Source organism: Podarcis gaigeae (genome assembly GCF_964106915.1).
Source record: "Podarcis gaigeae genome assembly, chromosome: 5".
Lineage (NCBI taxonomy): Eukaryota > Metazoa > Chordata > Lepidosauria > Squamata > Lacertidae > Podarcis > Podarcis gaigeae.
The window spans coordinates 2,234,143-2,250,910 of NC_139681.1; the positions used below are offsets into that span (position 1 = coordinate 2,234,143).

Here is a 16,768-nt window from a genome sequence, read left to right on the forward strand (position 1 = left end):
GGAGGAAAAAGTATGAATTTCTGTCCTTGCTTCTATTGCTTGTTAGAAGAAGACACAGTGATGCCCAATCACATAAATATGCTAAAAACTTAATTTCTCCACTGTTTCTTATGAGTGTCTGTCACATTGGCAAAGACATTAAAGTAAAATCAAAGATAACCAGGAAATCCTGTTTTAGGCAAAGGAATGACCACTCTGCCTGTTGCAGTTGTTCTATGGTTGCCACAAACTGACTATGCCTGGCTCTGCCACAATAGGCATGGGGAGGGGTAGAGCTAATAACAAAGCGCTCAAGCCAAAAGAAGCCCATACCTTTGCTCCTGACCCCTCATCCTAAGATTTTGCTCCTGCCGCTGGATACCTTGGGTGGAACATGTGTCAGATGACCTCCCTATACATTAATGAAACATGTCTGAGGTTACACAGATTAGCCGCACCCTACAACGTGAACACACCAGTGACCATGTTTTCTAGGTTCTCATATACATCAATGTACATGCATAAAGTTCTCTACGTGAGAAGGGCTCTAGGCATGCATATTTTGTACATGCCAAAGTACAAAGCTCCTTTCTGCACAAAATTCCTGCTGAACACATAGAGAACAGGGAGTGCGGTCATGAGACACGACAGCAGCAGGGCAGTGCGAGCCTAGGCAGCAGCCCAGCCCCCATCATTCCTTGAATGCATAGGGCAGGTGTTGTTTGAACCATACTCCTGAGAAGGAGACTAAAAGCCTGCAATTCAGATCAAACTCAGAAGCCCTGGCAGTAGCTAGAGACTGCATTAAAGCAGAGCATTTTTATTTAAACAGCTCTATTTCCAAGCAGATGTGAAGTAATTTCTAACCACAAAGAATACTGTATGGATATTCAAAGCACATCATGAAAAGGTCTTTGGTGATTTGGTACAATTTCCTGGGAGGCTCTGGAGTCCTCTAGAAAACAGTTTTCCTAGCTAGTATAACAGGGCAAACACCAATGCTATGCTCCCACAGGCAGGTGCTGTATACACAACACATTCCTATTTCAATAGTCTAGAGCAGGAAGAAGACTGTTCCGCTAGCTAACAATTCTACACAATTGTAATCAATGTGTGGTAAAAAACTTACTAACATTTTTACTAGAAAGGAAAAACAAAATGGTTCTCTAAAACCACGCAATGGAGCAAGAAATATACTATACTTAACATCACAGCTCTTTGGGGGTTTCATGTTCAATAATGCCACAGGCACACCAGATAACAGGTGCCCAGTAGCCATAGAGCTCTTCCTGAAGACTTGTAAATAGCTACAATTGCCTGTGGCAAACAAGAATCTCCTCCAGGCAAAAAAAAAAAAAAAAAAAAAGCTGTCATAAGCAGGAAGAGAGCTAGTGCTCTCCATCTTGTCCTAGGTTGCAGAAAAGACACAGGTGACAACACCTGCCCTTCACATATGAACATGGAGACACTTTCAAACTTTGCTTACTGGAAAGCAGAGCTGAACCCCAAGGGTGCAAAAGTTGGGTGTCCCCAGTTCAGGGAAACTATGTGTAGCCAGAGTTAACAGTGTTCAGAAATCTCAGGTGCCCTAAGTGAAGACAGCTGCTATCCAAGACACCTCCACTATTCCTTAAGGATGGGAGGAAGGTTTAGGAAAAGCTGCTCATATGCTGGGAATACAAAGCCCCGAGAAATCTTAATCTCAATAGTATATTCCACATACCATTCAGAGAACATAGGCACATAGATAAACAGTGTTTGAGACATGGGAGTGTACCGCTTATAATTTGTAACATTGCTCTGAGATAAAAAAAAGAGTTCTATAAAGAACTGAAGGTTTCCATTTAATTGGAATATCCCAGATCAGAAGTTTTTTTTATTAAGTTGCCTCCCAGAAAGCTCTCAAGTGGAACCTGTTGATTTAGTTTCTTAAATCAACTTCATCCAAGAAATACACTTTGTCATTTATATACTACACATGTCAAACATCACACAACACATCAATTAGACATTAGTATTTTAAGTGGTGGAAGATCTTCACAAACATCATAATTAATAATTCTTACAACAACCCTGAATGGCAAGCCATTATCATTTATCTCCACTTTGAAAATGTAGACAAAAAAGAGCCATTCAATAAATTCATACAAATTTATTTATTAATTAAGAGATTTCTATGCAGACTTTCAGCAAAAAAAAATGTTTTCATAAGCATCATTAAACTGGTTTAACTCATCAGCCTCCATAAGCCTGACAAAAAGGTGAGCTTTTACCCGGTTTCTAAAATAATATAAAGTTGGCGTGAGACTCACTTCAATGGGGAGGCCATTCCACAGATGTGAAGCTACCGCTTGCTGCAGTAACAGCACACCAGACTTACAAGAGGACCTTATGGAGGCCTGCTATACTATTTACAGCTGCAATCTTAGGGACAATTTACATATTACTGCACACACACACACACACACACACGAGCAGCAGGGAGAGATGAACCTGCAGCATAATGAACTGCCCTTAAATCTTCAGATGAAAGACAGTATACAAATTTTATCAACAAATATATGGTTCCTAAGAGCAAGTAGCAAAAAACACAAAGGGTAGTAATGTTTGACAATCCCTTACCACGTGCACTGCCAATTTTGAGGCTGGTGGTGGCAAGGGGATGCTGAGTTCTGCAAGATTCACACATGTGAGTCCAAACATCAGACCAAGTGGGGTGTTGGCTTCCACACAGGAGCAGCAGGATTTACGTACCCTGAGTTAAACATTCAACAGCAACTGAAATAGATGCCCTGCAGGCAAACAGTTTCAAATTTGCCCTGGTCATATCCTGCTCCTACTGTAATAGCTTAGGAATAAGAAGCAGTGATCACCCACAGAACTATGCCAGTGTCACTTCCAGACAATGATGTGGTTTTCTGGAAAAACTTGAAAGAATCCCCTAAACAGATTGAGATCATATTGATCATATATAACTTTTAATTTAGTAAACGGTAAGTGTGGCATGTTAATTTTTCATGTTTGCCTGAGCCAAACAATTTCATTAGGAAAAACAGGCAATAAAGCACCCTTAGCGTGCTTTAAAACTTATATACTTGAAAATTATATTTATTGGAAAACTTCCCGTAAATACCATTTAAGCCATACTAAGGATGCTTTATTCCTTATTTTTCCTGATCAAATGTTTTGGTTCAGAAATTTACAACACTTGTAAATATTTTAAGATAATTCAACAGCATGGACTTCCCTTATATTATTTAGATTTAAAGCAGGTGAAATATGGAGTCATTAAAAACCATTTAACATATTAATTTTAGTATAATCAAAATGCTATGCACTAGGTATTTACTAGATACAGTCATCTGAGGCGGGGGGAGAGGGGGCTAATTACAACTTTGAAACTGCCCTGTATGACAGCAGTTTTTTAAATTAGCCAGGCACCGGGCGCATCTGGCACCTGGTTTTTGACCACTTGCGACCAAGTGAAGATGCCTGGGTGCCAGGATGGGGCCTGACATCTCTACCATCTGGAGATGCATGCCTGGGGATCCCTGGATCTGGACTGTTTTCACACACTAATATCCCAGCCTGTAGAATTCTATCAGTTGTATTTTATCTGCACAACTGGAATGAATTTCTGGAAGCAAACTGCTTTCTGTGCAGCCTGAGCAGGAGCAATCTCCAAAAAAGCGGTGGTTGGAATATATGTAGCAGCGTTAGAAACTCAGATATATCAGCTGGGCACCAAATGGCTCCTTAAACCAAGGTTACAGTCGCCAAAACGGAATGCCTAGTTGTAATTTTGGGGCCAGACAGCTCAAAAGTCATATTTTTCAATACAAGCTTTTGGTTCCAATCAGAAATTCGTTCTGATTGTGCAGATAAAATATAACAGATAGAATTCTATAGGATGCGCTGCTGGTGTGTGAAAGCAGTCAAGATCCAAGGATCCCCAGGCAGGCACCTCCAGATGGTGGAGAAGTCAGGTGCAGGCCTGGTGCCTGGGCATTTCTGCTTGGTCGCAAGTGGCCAATTGCCAGGTGCAAAATGTGCCTGTCACCTGGCAAATTTTGAACGCTGATATGTGGACTGTTCCTGGATAAAGTGACTTTTCTTCTTCAAGCTCTTAACCTGGCTCAAGGTTGTCATCTGAACTAGCCAGATGTTTAACTGAGAATCAATTACAGTCAGTCCATCATTCAAAAAATAAGAGAGCTGTCTTGCCCAGGCAACTAGACATTCCATTTTGGTGACTGTAACCTTCATATAAGGAGCCATTCTACAGTGTAGAACGCAACCCTGACTCTGCACCCCTCAGAGTGGAGAGGCCCCCCCTGTACTCAAGCAGAGACATCATTCCAAAGCAAAGAAAATGACATCATGGAATTCCTTGGCACAGGTCAGAAGCCTCACCACTGCTCAGGATGGCAAAGAGGTGAATGGGATGTCAGGAGCAACTAGTGACTGGGTTATCTTCAGGGCACCCTGAAAGCTGTTGAGCTTTTTTTGTTTTTTAACGGAAATGCCAAAAAGACTCGATTTCTCATTTTACTTGCTGAAGATCCGGTTGCACCTCGGGTTAAGAACTTAATTCGTTCTGGAGGTCCGTTTTTAACCTGAAACTGTTCTTAACCTAAAGCACCACTTTAGCTAATGGGGCCTCCCGCTGCCACCATGCTGCCGCCATGCGATTTCTGTTCTCATCCTGAAGCAAAGTTCTTAACCCAAGGTACTACTTCCAGGTTAGCGGAGTGTGTAACCTGAAGTGTCTGTAACCCGAGGTACCACTGTACATAAGCTCTAGAGCTCCTCTATTCAACCAAGTCTCCTGTACATGTAAAGTCACGTCTTTTGAAAAAGTAAAAAAATACAGGCAACTCCCCATTTAGACATGCCAAACCTGGAAATGGATTTTAAAAATGCAAAAATGGCCTTAGAAGAGCCCAGAAAGGGTTGTCCCCTGTTGCCATTATTGTTTCTTTTTAGTATTAGAGACCCTGGCAAAGAACATAAGATCTGACGAAATAAAAGGTGTAACAGTTGGGGGCAAAGCGTACAAACTGAGAGCATTTGCAGATGACCTTCTAGTAACAGTAGAAAACCCGTTGGTGAGTATACCAAGGGTATTAGATAAAATATCTGAGTTCGGACAGGTAGCAGGATTCAAGTTAAATAAAAACAAAAGAAAGTATTGGTGAAAAATATGACAGAACCAAAAAATGAGCTACAACCAGCAAAAAGGTGCAGTACTTGGGGTTAACAGGTAAGAATATAAATATTTTTAAGGATAACTATGTAACAACATGGGACGCGGGTGGTGCTGTGGGTAAAAGCCTCAGTGCCTAGGGCTTGCCGATCGAAAGGTCGCCCGCCAACCTAGCAGTTCGAAAGCACCTTCGGGTGCAAGTAGATAAATAGGGACCGCTTTCTAGCGGGAAGGTAAACGGCGTGTTTCTGGCTCGCCAGAGCAGCAATGTCACGCTGGCCACGTGACCCGGAAGTGTCTTCGGACAGCGCTGGCCCCTGGCCTCTTGAGTGAGATGGGCGCACAACCCCAGAGTCTGGCAAGACTGGCCCGTACGGGCAGGGGTACCTTTACCTTTACCTTTACCTATGTAACAACATGGAAAGAGATAAAGAAAAATATGGATGTCTGGGGAAGGATGAACTTATCACTTTGGGGAAGAATTTCAGTTATGAAAATGAATGTATTCCCAAGAATGTTACTTTTATTTCAAACAATACCCATAGTCAGTAGAGGAGGACACTTCAAACAATAGCAAAAATACGTTTCTAAATTTATCTGGCGGGGAAGAAACCAAGGATTAAATATAAACTACTAACGGATACCAAAGAAAAAGGTGGCTTCTCTCTGCCAGATTTGAAATTATAGTATGAGGTGTCATGTCTCGGCTGGCTACAGGAATGGATAATCTTAAAAAATACAGATATTTTAGACCTTGGGGGTCATGATAATAGATTTGGTTGGCATGCATATTTATGGTATGAGAAAACCTAAGTGCATAAAGGGTTTTTGTATCATTTGGTGAGAAAAGCAATTTATGGTGTATGGGGAAAATATAAAAACCTGTTAGAGCAGAAGACACCAAGGTGGCTTTCCCCAGGGGAAGTGACATCCTTGAAAAGGACTAATGTAAAAAGTGAATGGGCAACCTATAAAGAGTTGCTCATGGAAGTAGAACAACAATTGAAATTGAAAAGTTTTGAGGACATAAGACAGTTAGTAACAGACTGGCTGCAATACCATCAATTAAATGAAGTGTTTAAAATAGATTTCAAAAATGGATTTAATAAAGAATTTTCAAGGTTTGAAAAAGATTTATGGAAAAAAATGTGAAGTTACTTTCTAAAATGTATAAACTGTTGCTAGAATGGCATACCAAATACGAAGAAGTTAAATCAGTAATGATACAATGGGCACAAGATATTTGGTACAATATCCAATTTTCATCTTGGGAAAAGTTATGGAGGGAGCATTAAAAATTTACAGCGTGCTGTGCGTTGAAGGAGAATTATATGAAAATGATGTATCAGTGGTACTTAACACCTGTAAAATTAGCAAAGATGTATAGAACTGATTCAAATGTCTGTTGGAAATGCAAGGAGAAAGAAGGCACATTCTACCACATGCGGTGGACGTGCAAGATAACAACAGCATTGTGGGAAATGATCTGCAATGAGTTGGAAAAAAATGTTTAAAATAACGTTTGTGAAAAAACCAGAGGCTTTTTTACTTAGTATTTTAGGTGCAGAGATTCTGAAGCAGCAGAAATGACTATTTACGTACGTGACGACAGCAGCACAGATACTACTGGCCCAGAGTTGGAAGGAAGATAAAAGTCCCGACCAGAGACAAATGGCTGATGAATATAATGGACTAGGCCAAAACGGCGAAATGACTGAGAAAATCAGAAACCAGGAAGAACTTTAAGAAGGAATAGGAAAAAATTATGATGTACCTAAGAGAACACTGTAAACAACTAAAAACTTGGCAGGATTTGAATAATGCTTAGATATAAAGATCTGTTGGAAAGTAAAACTCCAAGGTGGTTGTCGCCAATGGAGGCGAAAGCTGTGAAAAAGCTTAATATGGAGTCCAAATGGCCGAGATACTGGGAAATTTTGGAACAAGAAGGGGACAAATTGAAATTGCAGAGTTTTGAGAAATTAAAAGATAAAGTGCGAGACTGGCTTCATTATTATCAAATAATGGAGGTTTACAAGATGGACAGGAAAATTGGCTTCCAGGTGGAAAAATCAAAATTGGAAACAGAATTGTTAGAACCCAATACTAAAAATTTGTCAAAAATGTATAACTTGCTGTTGAAATGGAATACGCAGGATGAAACAGTGAAATCAGGTATGATTAAGTGGGCACAAGACATTGGTCATAATATTATGTTTGCTGACTGGGAAAAGTTGTGGACCACCGGTGTGAAATTTACGGCATAATGCCCTGAGAGAAAATATTATGAAAATGATTTACAGGTGGTACATAACCCCAGTCAAGCTTGCAAAAATTTACCATTTGCCTGATAATAAATGTTGGAAATGTAAAGAGACTGGAGGTACATTCTTTCACCTTTGGTGGACATGCCCAAAAATTAAGGCTTTCTGGGAAAGGATATATAATGAATTGAAAAAGGTATTTAAATATACCTTTCTGAAGAAACCAGAGGCCTTTCTCTTGGGTATTGTCGGCCAAACGGTGCCAAAGAAGGATAGAACATTATTTATGTATGCTACAACGGCAGCAAGAATACTCATCACAAAGTATTGGAAAACACAAGATCTACCCACCTTGGAAGAATGGCAGATGAAGGTGATAGACTATATGGGACTGGCAGAAATGACTGGCAGAATCCGAGACCAGGGGAGAGAGACAGCAGAAGAAGATTGGAAGAAATTTAAGGACTATCTCAAGAAATATTGCAAAGTTAATGAATGTTAGAATGACGTTGGTTTAGAAACTGTGTGGTTTCCAGCCGGATTGGATAAGTAGTAAGAAAAGAAGGGTTAAAAACTAAATGAAATTAAGGGAAAGGATTTGCTGAATTAATAAATAGAAATTGGAATACAGAGAGGGGAGGTATGGGGAAGTCGGGAAAGTAAGGTTTAAGAAAATAAGGTAATGAAACTATACTTGTTTTTTCTGTTGTTTGTGTTTGATTATATTGTTGTTATGTTTTGTTTTTAATATAATTTTTAAAACCTTAATAAATATCTATAAAAAAAGGGATTTGAATAATGCTTGTAATGTACAAAAAAACTATAGTATAAATGGATGATTAAAAAAAGAGAGAGAAAATAAGGGAAGCAGTTGGAAAGAAAAAGATTGATAATGGTAACCATGGAAGGGCGGAGGGGAATGCTAAATGATTATGCTGATATTTAATGTTTGAACTTAAATTTGTTTTGTATAACACAATAAAAATATATTTTTAAAAAAATAAATAGAAGAGCCCAGAAAGGGCAAAAAGGCATAAACACAGCCCCTAGCAATCCCACAAGCCCTTGCACTGACTGCTGAGGCTTCTGGGGAGTTGGCGTTTGAGCAAGGAGGTTTGGAGGGAGCGATTGTGGTGTGCTTTGGCAGAGTTTGGCATCTGGTAAGTGCTGCTGGTTTTTAAAGGGGTTTCCAAGGGTTTCCCAATGGGTTTGGAGGGTGTTTCCCCCTCTAATGGTTTTTCCAATGGTGTTTCAAATACACGCAATTTCACTGATGTGTGTGGTGCTCAGAACATAACCCCCGTGTACATGGGGAGTTGCCTATACTTCCTTTCTGGAATGGAAACTTGGAAAGCCAATGACCAGCAAATAAGAAGAAAATCCTGTTTTAAACAGTCAGATCCATAAAAAGGTAAAGGGACCCCTGACCCTTAGGTCTAGTTGCGAACAACTCTGGGGTTGCGGTGCTCATCTCGCTTTACTGGCCGAGGGTGCCGGAGTCTGTCCACAGACAGTTTTTCCGGGTCATGTGGCCAGCAGAAGCATTTGCCATTTCTGGCAAAACTAGAGCAGCGCACGGAAATGCTGTGTACCTTCCCGCCGGAGCGGTACCTATTTATCTACTTGCACTTCGTGCTTTCGAACTGCTAGGTTGGCAGGAGCAGGAACAGAGCAACGGGAGCTCACCCCGTCGCGGGGATTCAAACCACCAACCTTCTGATCTGCAAGCCCTAGGCTCTCTGGTTTAACCCACAGGGCCACCCGCGTCCCAGTCAGATCCATAACCCTACCGAAATACTTAGTTACAGTTGTACAAAAGAACACATTACTCAAAGAGCAATCCTACACATGTCTACTCAGAACTAAGTCCAACTGAGGTCAGAGGTACTCACAGGTTAGTAAATCTTAGTTTACCATAAACCTACTGTAAACAAACTATGTACTGTGTGCCCCAGAATGGTAAAGGAAAGATAAGGGGAAATATGTACTTAATACAGTTGGAGAACATAAAACAGTTTGAAAGTGAAACTTTCAGCTGCTATGTAATACTATAAAGATTCAGTCAGGAGCCACCATAAGCAATATATACCTCACACACTGAACACCCTTTCAAGCTTCATTGGTGTTGATCACCCATCCCTAAAATGCCACATTACATAGAACCTTAAGTTTATTTGAGTGAACATGTTGAAATGAAAATACTGGGTGTGAAGCAACACAACTTGTCCTGAATAAAAATATAAATTAGGGGAATGAAAAAGGAACTTTGCTGCCCGTATATGGACCCTTGCAATTATTAGGCATAACTGCAGGGTGAAGCAAGCAGGGTGGGGTTGGGGGGGGAGGTGGAAGATTCTCAAGGGCCTGTAGGAGCTACTTAAAATGAGACATTTCACCACAAGCTTGTTCAACAGACCAAGAAATAACCATCTTTAGAGCGCTCACTGGGATGCAATCCTATACATACCTGCTAGGAGTAAGTCCTACTGAAAACAGTAAAACTTGCTTTTCAATAAATGTAGATAGGATCAGGCTACACAATTAAATTTCCCACGTAATGCTACTACACATGTTCAGAGATAAATAGTAATACTAAGCATTTTTATGGAGCATTTAGAATATTCAGTGCTTTACATTCCATTATTTCAGTAATCTTTTAAAGCCACCCCTCTAAAAGGTAGGAAAGTAGATGTAGCCCAATATTACAGATGAGACAACAGAGGCTGAAAACTATGGCTTGTCTAAGGCCATCTGGGGAAGGTTTGAATTGGCCACTGCAGAAAAACAGTTCTCAAAAGAGAAAAATTGTGCCATTCCTGAAATAAAACTGTGTACAAACTTGTGGTACATATTCAATCTGTATTCATGACCTTGGTGCAACCCTATCAGTGTCCCCTGGGAAATGCATCTCACAACAGAGGAAGGACTACTGTATGTTGAAATTGCTGCTTTGCAATTTGAAGCATATTTCCTCAGAGGGAAACCATCCAAGTTATATGGGACCTATTCCCTAATCAGCCTAGCAACTTATATGCTCACTTAGAAGTAAGTCTCACTGGGCTAAAGAGTTCATTGGATCACACCATCAGTAATTTTGAGAGAAATGCATTGCTGGATTAAAAAAAAAAGTACAGAGAGTTAAAAGTTTTTGAGATGTGACAATACCTTTTCTGGCTAAATGGAAATGCATATTCAAAAATTTTCAAAAGCAAATTTTGGAATTAGCTCACTGAAACCACGCTTCCTTTTTCATAATCTGAATGAATCCCTTGGCAACTAGACACAGAGCAACCTATTTAATTCTATCAAATGTTCCAGAGAACTTTGAAGGAAGTTTGAAGTTTGTTAGAAAGAAATGCAACTTTGCAGCAGAAATATCAAACAACAAAACAGCCCCCTCTATTTATTTATTTATTTTATTTCCTATCTATACACTGTTTGATGTAAAAAGCCTAAAAGCCATTTACAAAAAGATAAAAAATAAAACTGAGAAAAGTTCACAGCCCTATTTCAAAACATTAAAAAGTTAAAATACTAAAACAGATTTAAATTACCTGAACTTTCTAAGCTTCTGGGTAGGCTTGCCTGAACAAGAAAGCCTTTTAGCAGGTGCTGAAGAGAGTACAGTGAAGGTGCCTGCTTGATCTCACTGGGCAGGCTGTCCCAAAGTGCAGGCGCTGCCATACTAAACAATTGTATTCTTACAAATGTGCAGCAGTGCCAATTCTATCCATTCTAGGCAACCAATAAGTAAATTAATCAAGTAGCAAATGTATGTAGTAATGGCACCACAGTGCTCAATTGACATTTTAAAAATAAGCTGCTGACAAAGGTTGTTTCACATGCACACCCTCTCCTCTCCCTTCCCTCCTTTGTATAGCGATCTCAAAATAATTTTGACATTAGCCCTTTAGCTGTCAGAATGTCACTCAGACTTAATCACCTGATGCTGGACGTTAGTAAGGCAGCCTATAAAACGTGTTAAGCTCAATATTTATAAAACACAGAGCTCTTGAGAACCAGCTCCCCTTCCTTATGCACACATACATACCTCTACTCTGAAGCAAGTCTCACTGAGTTGAATGGGAATCACCCAATCACCCATTCCCACCACCCTTCTGAGTAATACCCCTCCCCACCTTCTCACTATATAGAAGGGTCTGGAAACTTCTGTTTCAGTGTATCTGAAGAAGTGTGCATGCACACGAAAGCTCATACCAAGAACTGACTTAGTTGGTCTTTAAGGTGCTACTGGAAGGAATTTTTTTTGTTTTGACTATGGCAGACCAACACAGCTACCTATCTGTAACTGAGTTGAATGGGGCTTACTTCTGAGTAAATAGGAAAAGGATCACATTGCACAGCCACTCAGAAGTAAGGTTACAATTAACTCTGTATGTACTTGGGAGTAAGTGGGACTTACTATCAAGTAAACATGCACAGGCTGCTCAGGATTGGAGCCTGCCATAAACGGCTTTATAGTTTGAAAGGGTGGAGAGCCGCATCTCTTTTTAACTGCAGCAGCTTTAGTGAAGAATTCCAGTTTGAAAGTGTGGAGGAACTTCTCCTCTGAATACTACAGAAAGTTCAGGCTGACTTCAGAGATCCCTGCGCAAAGCAACACACCAGCTGTATAACAAGAGTAAGCCCCACTCTGGGTTTACAGCCAGAACTCCCCTGCAAATAAACAGAAAACAAGCTTGACTTCTTCCTCCGTTTCTCCCGACGGATCAGGGTCGACCTCCTTTTTAGACGAAGAAGCCCAAGGTTATAGGGAAGGGAGCCTCGCCAAAGCCAGGGGAGGAAGAAAATTAGGAGACCCGGGCGCTTATTTCCGCTCTAGGCGACTCCTTAAAGCGACCAATGATTAAATACACAATTGCATCTTTAGTTTCGGGGGTTGGAACATACATTATCAGCTCTAAGTACGTTTTAAAACAGGGTTTTTAAAACGAGCTTTTACCTTGATACAACACTGGCCAGGACCCTCAGACATGTCTCAGAAGAGGAGGAAATAAAGAGACCAGGAAGTTCTCGTCTTTCTTTTTTTTCTCCCCTTTCCTCTTTCCTTTCCTCTTCCTCCAACCCCCGCAGAAATCCTTTCCCAGCCAACCGCAGGCGTTTTAAGAAGTTCCTCCGATCATCTTTCCAGAAAGACAAATCCACAAGGACTGCAGCCGATCTGCCCGGGGAGATGCGCCCTGCATGGCTCACTTGGGCATTCTGGGTTCTCAGCAGATACAAAAAGACGAGGACGGGAATTTGGTTTTCTGATTCTTTAAAAAAGAAGTGTTTTGTGCTCCCGCAGAGCTGCAGTCGCTCCTCCGAGTCCGCCCCTTCCCCCTCTCGCACTCTCTGCCCGTGAAGGTGGGAATTCTCCCTTTCCTGGAAGAGAGAAACCGAAAGGCAGAACTGCGAAAAGCGGCTCTTCTTCGCTCATTGATCTGGAGAGTTTCTGGGTTGCAAAGTGACGTGAGTTCCCAGCACTGAGCTCTGCCTCTTAAAGGAGCCGGATCCACCAGGAAACGGAGAGAGCGGGGGGCGGGCTGGCTCAGGTTACAGGGAAAGAAATAAAAGGGATCTTGTGAGAGAGAGGAGGATCGGCAGGCACAAAAGCGCGCTTCCCCTTCGCGGAAAAAACAGCTGGAGGGAGCGGCGAGCTTGTTTCACATTTCCAGACTGGCATGGAAATGGGAGCAAAATGACAAGGCGGCCAGGAGATGCGCGGGGTTGGTCGGGTCAGTTTGCGGCTGCAAAGCTAGGCTAGCAGGTTCCTGGGTGCTGCTGCCTCGGGCGCACTGAACACGGAGCAAGCCTGTGGAACTCCGCGAGACTGATCGCGCAGACACCGCCGAGGGGGGCTGAGGGGCGCTCCGAGCTCCCCGACGTGTAGACAGAGCTACTACTTGGGAGTAAGCCCCGCTGAGTTCGGCCTCTGGGATCCGGGGGGGGGGGCGGGAAAGGGGCAAGCAGAAATTCCTGCCGAGGAAAATGCGCCCGGGCTCAGCCTGGCGGGGGGGGGGGGACTTCGCACCAACTTCCGCACAATCCGTGTTTCCTTTCAAAGGAAGGAGTCGCGAAGCAGCCCCCCCCCCCCCGCCCAGAGCCAGCAGCACCACGTGGTTGGCTTTAAATCGCCGAGCTGCGGGAAGGTGAGGGAAGCGGCACAAGGGCCTTTTGTCTGGGCTTTGCTCTGCGCTGCCTCTTTAAGAGGATTCGACCAGGAAATGAGCGCTTTGGTTGCACGAACGGAGCGGGGGGGGGAGCTGCCTTCACCCGCCAAGGAGACAAAGGCAAGAAGGGGGTCAGAGGAGCGAGGGAGGAGGAGGGAAGCCCGAACGAGGGAAGGAGTCCTGGGGAGGAATCTCCAGTATCTTTATTGCTGCTTCAGTCTCTTTACAGTTGTGAAACGGTGTTTTCTTAGAATGGAAGTTCCATCTGCTTCAATTTAAAGAAGAAAGGGAAAGGGAAGTTAAGACCAATACTACGTATGGGAGTCCCATTCAGTTCAGTGGACTTGCTCCGTTGCCGGTGCCAGGGCTCCCCTGATCCCCTTAACTTGCTTTGTTCTACGGCTCAGAAAGTGCAAACAAGGATTTAAATTTGACACAAGGTAGCAAAACTTTTACATGCAGCATTCCATTGCCTTTTTGGACATAGCTTACTACTATCTTTATACATGGGAAAACAAGTTACTGTATCTAACTTGTTGGCTGCTGTTTGAAAGCTGCTTGTTGTTGTTTAGTCGTTTGGTCCTCTTCGTGACCCCCTGGACCAGAGCAGGCCAGGCACTCCTGTCTTCCACTGCCTCCCGCAGTTTAGTCAAACTCATGCTGGTAGCTTCGAGAACACTGTCCCACCATCTCATCCTCTGTCGTCCCCTTCTCCTTGTTCTCTTTCCCAACATCAGGGTCTTCTCATGAGGTGGCCAAAGTACTGTATTAGAGCCTCAGCTTCAGGATCTGTCCTTCCAATGAGCACTCAGGGTTGATTTCCTTCAGAATGGAGAGGTTTGATCTTCTTGCAGTCCATGGGAAAATCTCAAGAGTCTCCTCCAGCACCAGAATTCAAAAGCATCAATCCTTTGGCGATCAGCCTTCTTTATGGTCCAGCTCTCACTTCCATGCATCACTACTGGGAAAACCAGAGCTTTAACTATCTTTGTTGGCAAGGTGATGTCTCTGCTTTTTAAGATGCTGTCTCGGTTTGTCATTGCTTTTCTCCCAAGGAGCAGGCGTCTTTTAATTTTGTGACTGCTGTCACCATCTGCAGTGATCATGGAGCCCAAGAAAGTAAAATCTCTCATAGCCTCCATTTCCTCCCCTTCTATTTGCCAGGAGATGATGGGACCAGTGGCCATGTTCTTCGTTTTTTTGATGTTGACCATATTTTGCGCTCTCCTCTTTCACCCTCATTAAAAGGTTCTTTAATTGCTCCTCACTTTCTGCCATCAAGGTTGTGTCTTCTGCATATCTGAGGTTGTTGATGCTTCTTCTGGCAATCTTAAGCTAGTCCTAAATAAATGCAGGAAAATATTATTCTGTCTAGAAGTCGGGCGTGTGTGGAGGGAAAGAAGACCCAAGAAAATATCTGTGAGCTTGAGATCAATACCAGGAAAGGTCCTAGAACAGATAATTTGACAGTCGGTCTGCGAGCACTTTGAAAAAGTATGCTATGACTACTAAGACCCCCTCCAAAAAACGTGCCCAGGACAACGACCCCCTCTATCCCCCCCCCCACTCTACACCACTGGACCTGCCAGCCAGCATCAAATCCACCCAACAGTTCCCTTGTTCAGTCCACATTTTACCAGCTTCCTCGCAACAGTATCATGGGGGACTTTGTCAAAAGCCTTACTGAAATCAAGATACACTATGTCCACAGCATTCTCCTGATCCACCCAGCTTGTTACTCCATCAAAAAGAAAGAAAGAAAGAAAGAAAGAAAGAAAGAAAGAAAGAGAAATGAGGCTCCCCGTGATACTCTTGTGGAGAATCGGGTAAAATGTAGGCTGAATTAGTTGACCGTTAGGTGGATTTGTTGCTGGTTGACAAGTGGGGTGCTGCAGGGATCTGTCCTGTGCCCCTTGTTGTCCAATGTCATTCTAAATGGCTTGGATAAAGGTGTTGAGGAGATGCTCATCCAATTTGCAGATGGCAACCAAACCGGGAGGTGTAGCCAGTCCCGCAGGAGACAGAATCGAGATTCAAGATTACTCATTCATTCAGCCTTTATTGGCATAATTTCAATATTACTTTAACAGATTGGAGAACTGGGCCCAAACTAACAGAATGAATTTCAGTAGGGACAAAGGAAAGGTTCCACCGTTAGGCAAGAAGGACTAGATTCACAAAGATAAGATGAAGGACACCTAGCTTACTACTTGTACGTGGGGAAAGGATCTCGGGGTCTCAGTAGGCCATATGCTTAACATGAGTCAGCAGTGGGATGCAGCAGCAAAAAAGGCTAACACTATTCTAGGCTGCATTAACAGGAGTACAGTGGTGCCTCGCAAGACGAAATTAATTCGTTCCGCAAGTCTTTTCGTCTTGCGAGTTTTTCGTCTTGCACGGTTTCCCATAGGAATGCATTGAAAATCAATCAATGCGTTCCTATGGAAACCGCCTTCAGACCAGGTCCGGGGACAGTCTGTCCCCCGACCTCTTCTGAAGGCCGGCGGGGGGCGAAAGTCTTTGCTTCCACCCCGCCTGCCTTCCCGGGACAGCGGTGACTTCTCCGCTGTCCCGGGGCGATTTTAAAGCCCCCGGGAAGGCAGGCGGGGGGGGAGCAAAGACTTTTGCCCCCCGCCGGTCTTTAGAAGAGGTCCAGGACCTCTTCTGAAGGCGGGCGGGGGGCAAAAGTCTTTGCTCCCCCCCATCTGCCTTCAAAAGCCGTCCGGGATAGCGGGAAGCGCTTCCCTGCTATCCCGGACCACTTTTAAAATGCTGGCGGTGGGGAGCAAAGCCTTTCGGCCCCCGCCGGCCTTCCTGGACCTCTTCTGAAGGCCGGAGAGAGGGGAAAGGCTTTGCTCCCTACCGCCAGCATTTAAAAGAGGTCCCCAGAGATTTCCCTATGGGCTTTCTTCTTGCGAAGCAAGCCCATAGGGAAAATCGTCTAGTGAAGCGACGCAAAAACCGAAAAACCCTTTCGTCTTGCGGGTTTTTCGTCTTGCGAGGCATTCGTCTTGCGGGGCACCACTGTATAGTGTTCAGATCAAGGGAAGTAATAGGAGATTTGACAGCCATCCTCAAATATCTAAAGGTCTGTTACAAGGAGGATGGAGGAAGCTCTGAAGGACAGGGCCTGAAACAGTGAATTC

General features: G+C 43.1%; 1 protein-coding gene and 1 long non-coding RNA gene across 3 annotated transcripts in view; one reads left to right on the forward strand and one right to left on the reverse strand.

Annotated features, from left to right (window-relative positions):
- The window catches only part of ETV6 (ETS variant transcription factor 6), a 140,995-nt gene extending 127,709 nt beyond the window's left edge, over positions 1-13,286 (reverse strand). Inside the window, exon 1 of one of the 2 annotated variants that reach the window (XM_083738852.1) lies at positions 12,413-13,286. In XM_083738852.1, coding sequence (XP_083594978.1) covers positions 12,413-12,445 — 33 coding nt within the window. In that variant the 5' untranslated portion in view covers positions 12,446-13,286. The remainder of the gene's footprint in view (positions 1-12,412) is intronic. The other variant, XM_083738851.1, reaches the window with a different exon arrangement.
- The window catches only part of LOC310844659, a 153,743-nt gene continuing 146,025 nt past the window's right edge, over positions 9,051-16,768 (forward strand). The window contains exon 1 of the long non-coding RNA XR_014564217.1: positions 9,051-9,220. This is a non-coding gene — a long non-coding RNA (uncharacterized lncRNA). The remainder of the gene's footprint in view (positions 9,221-16,768) is intronic.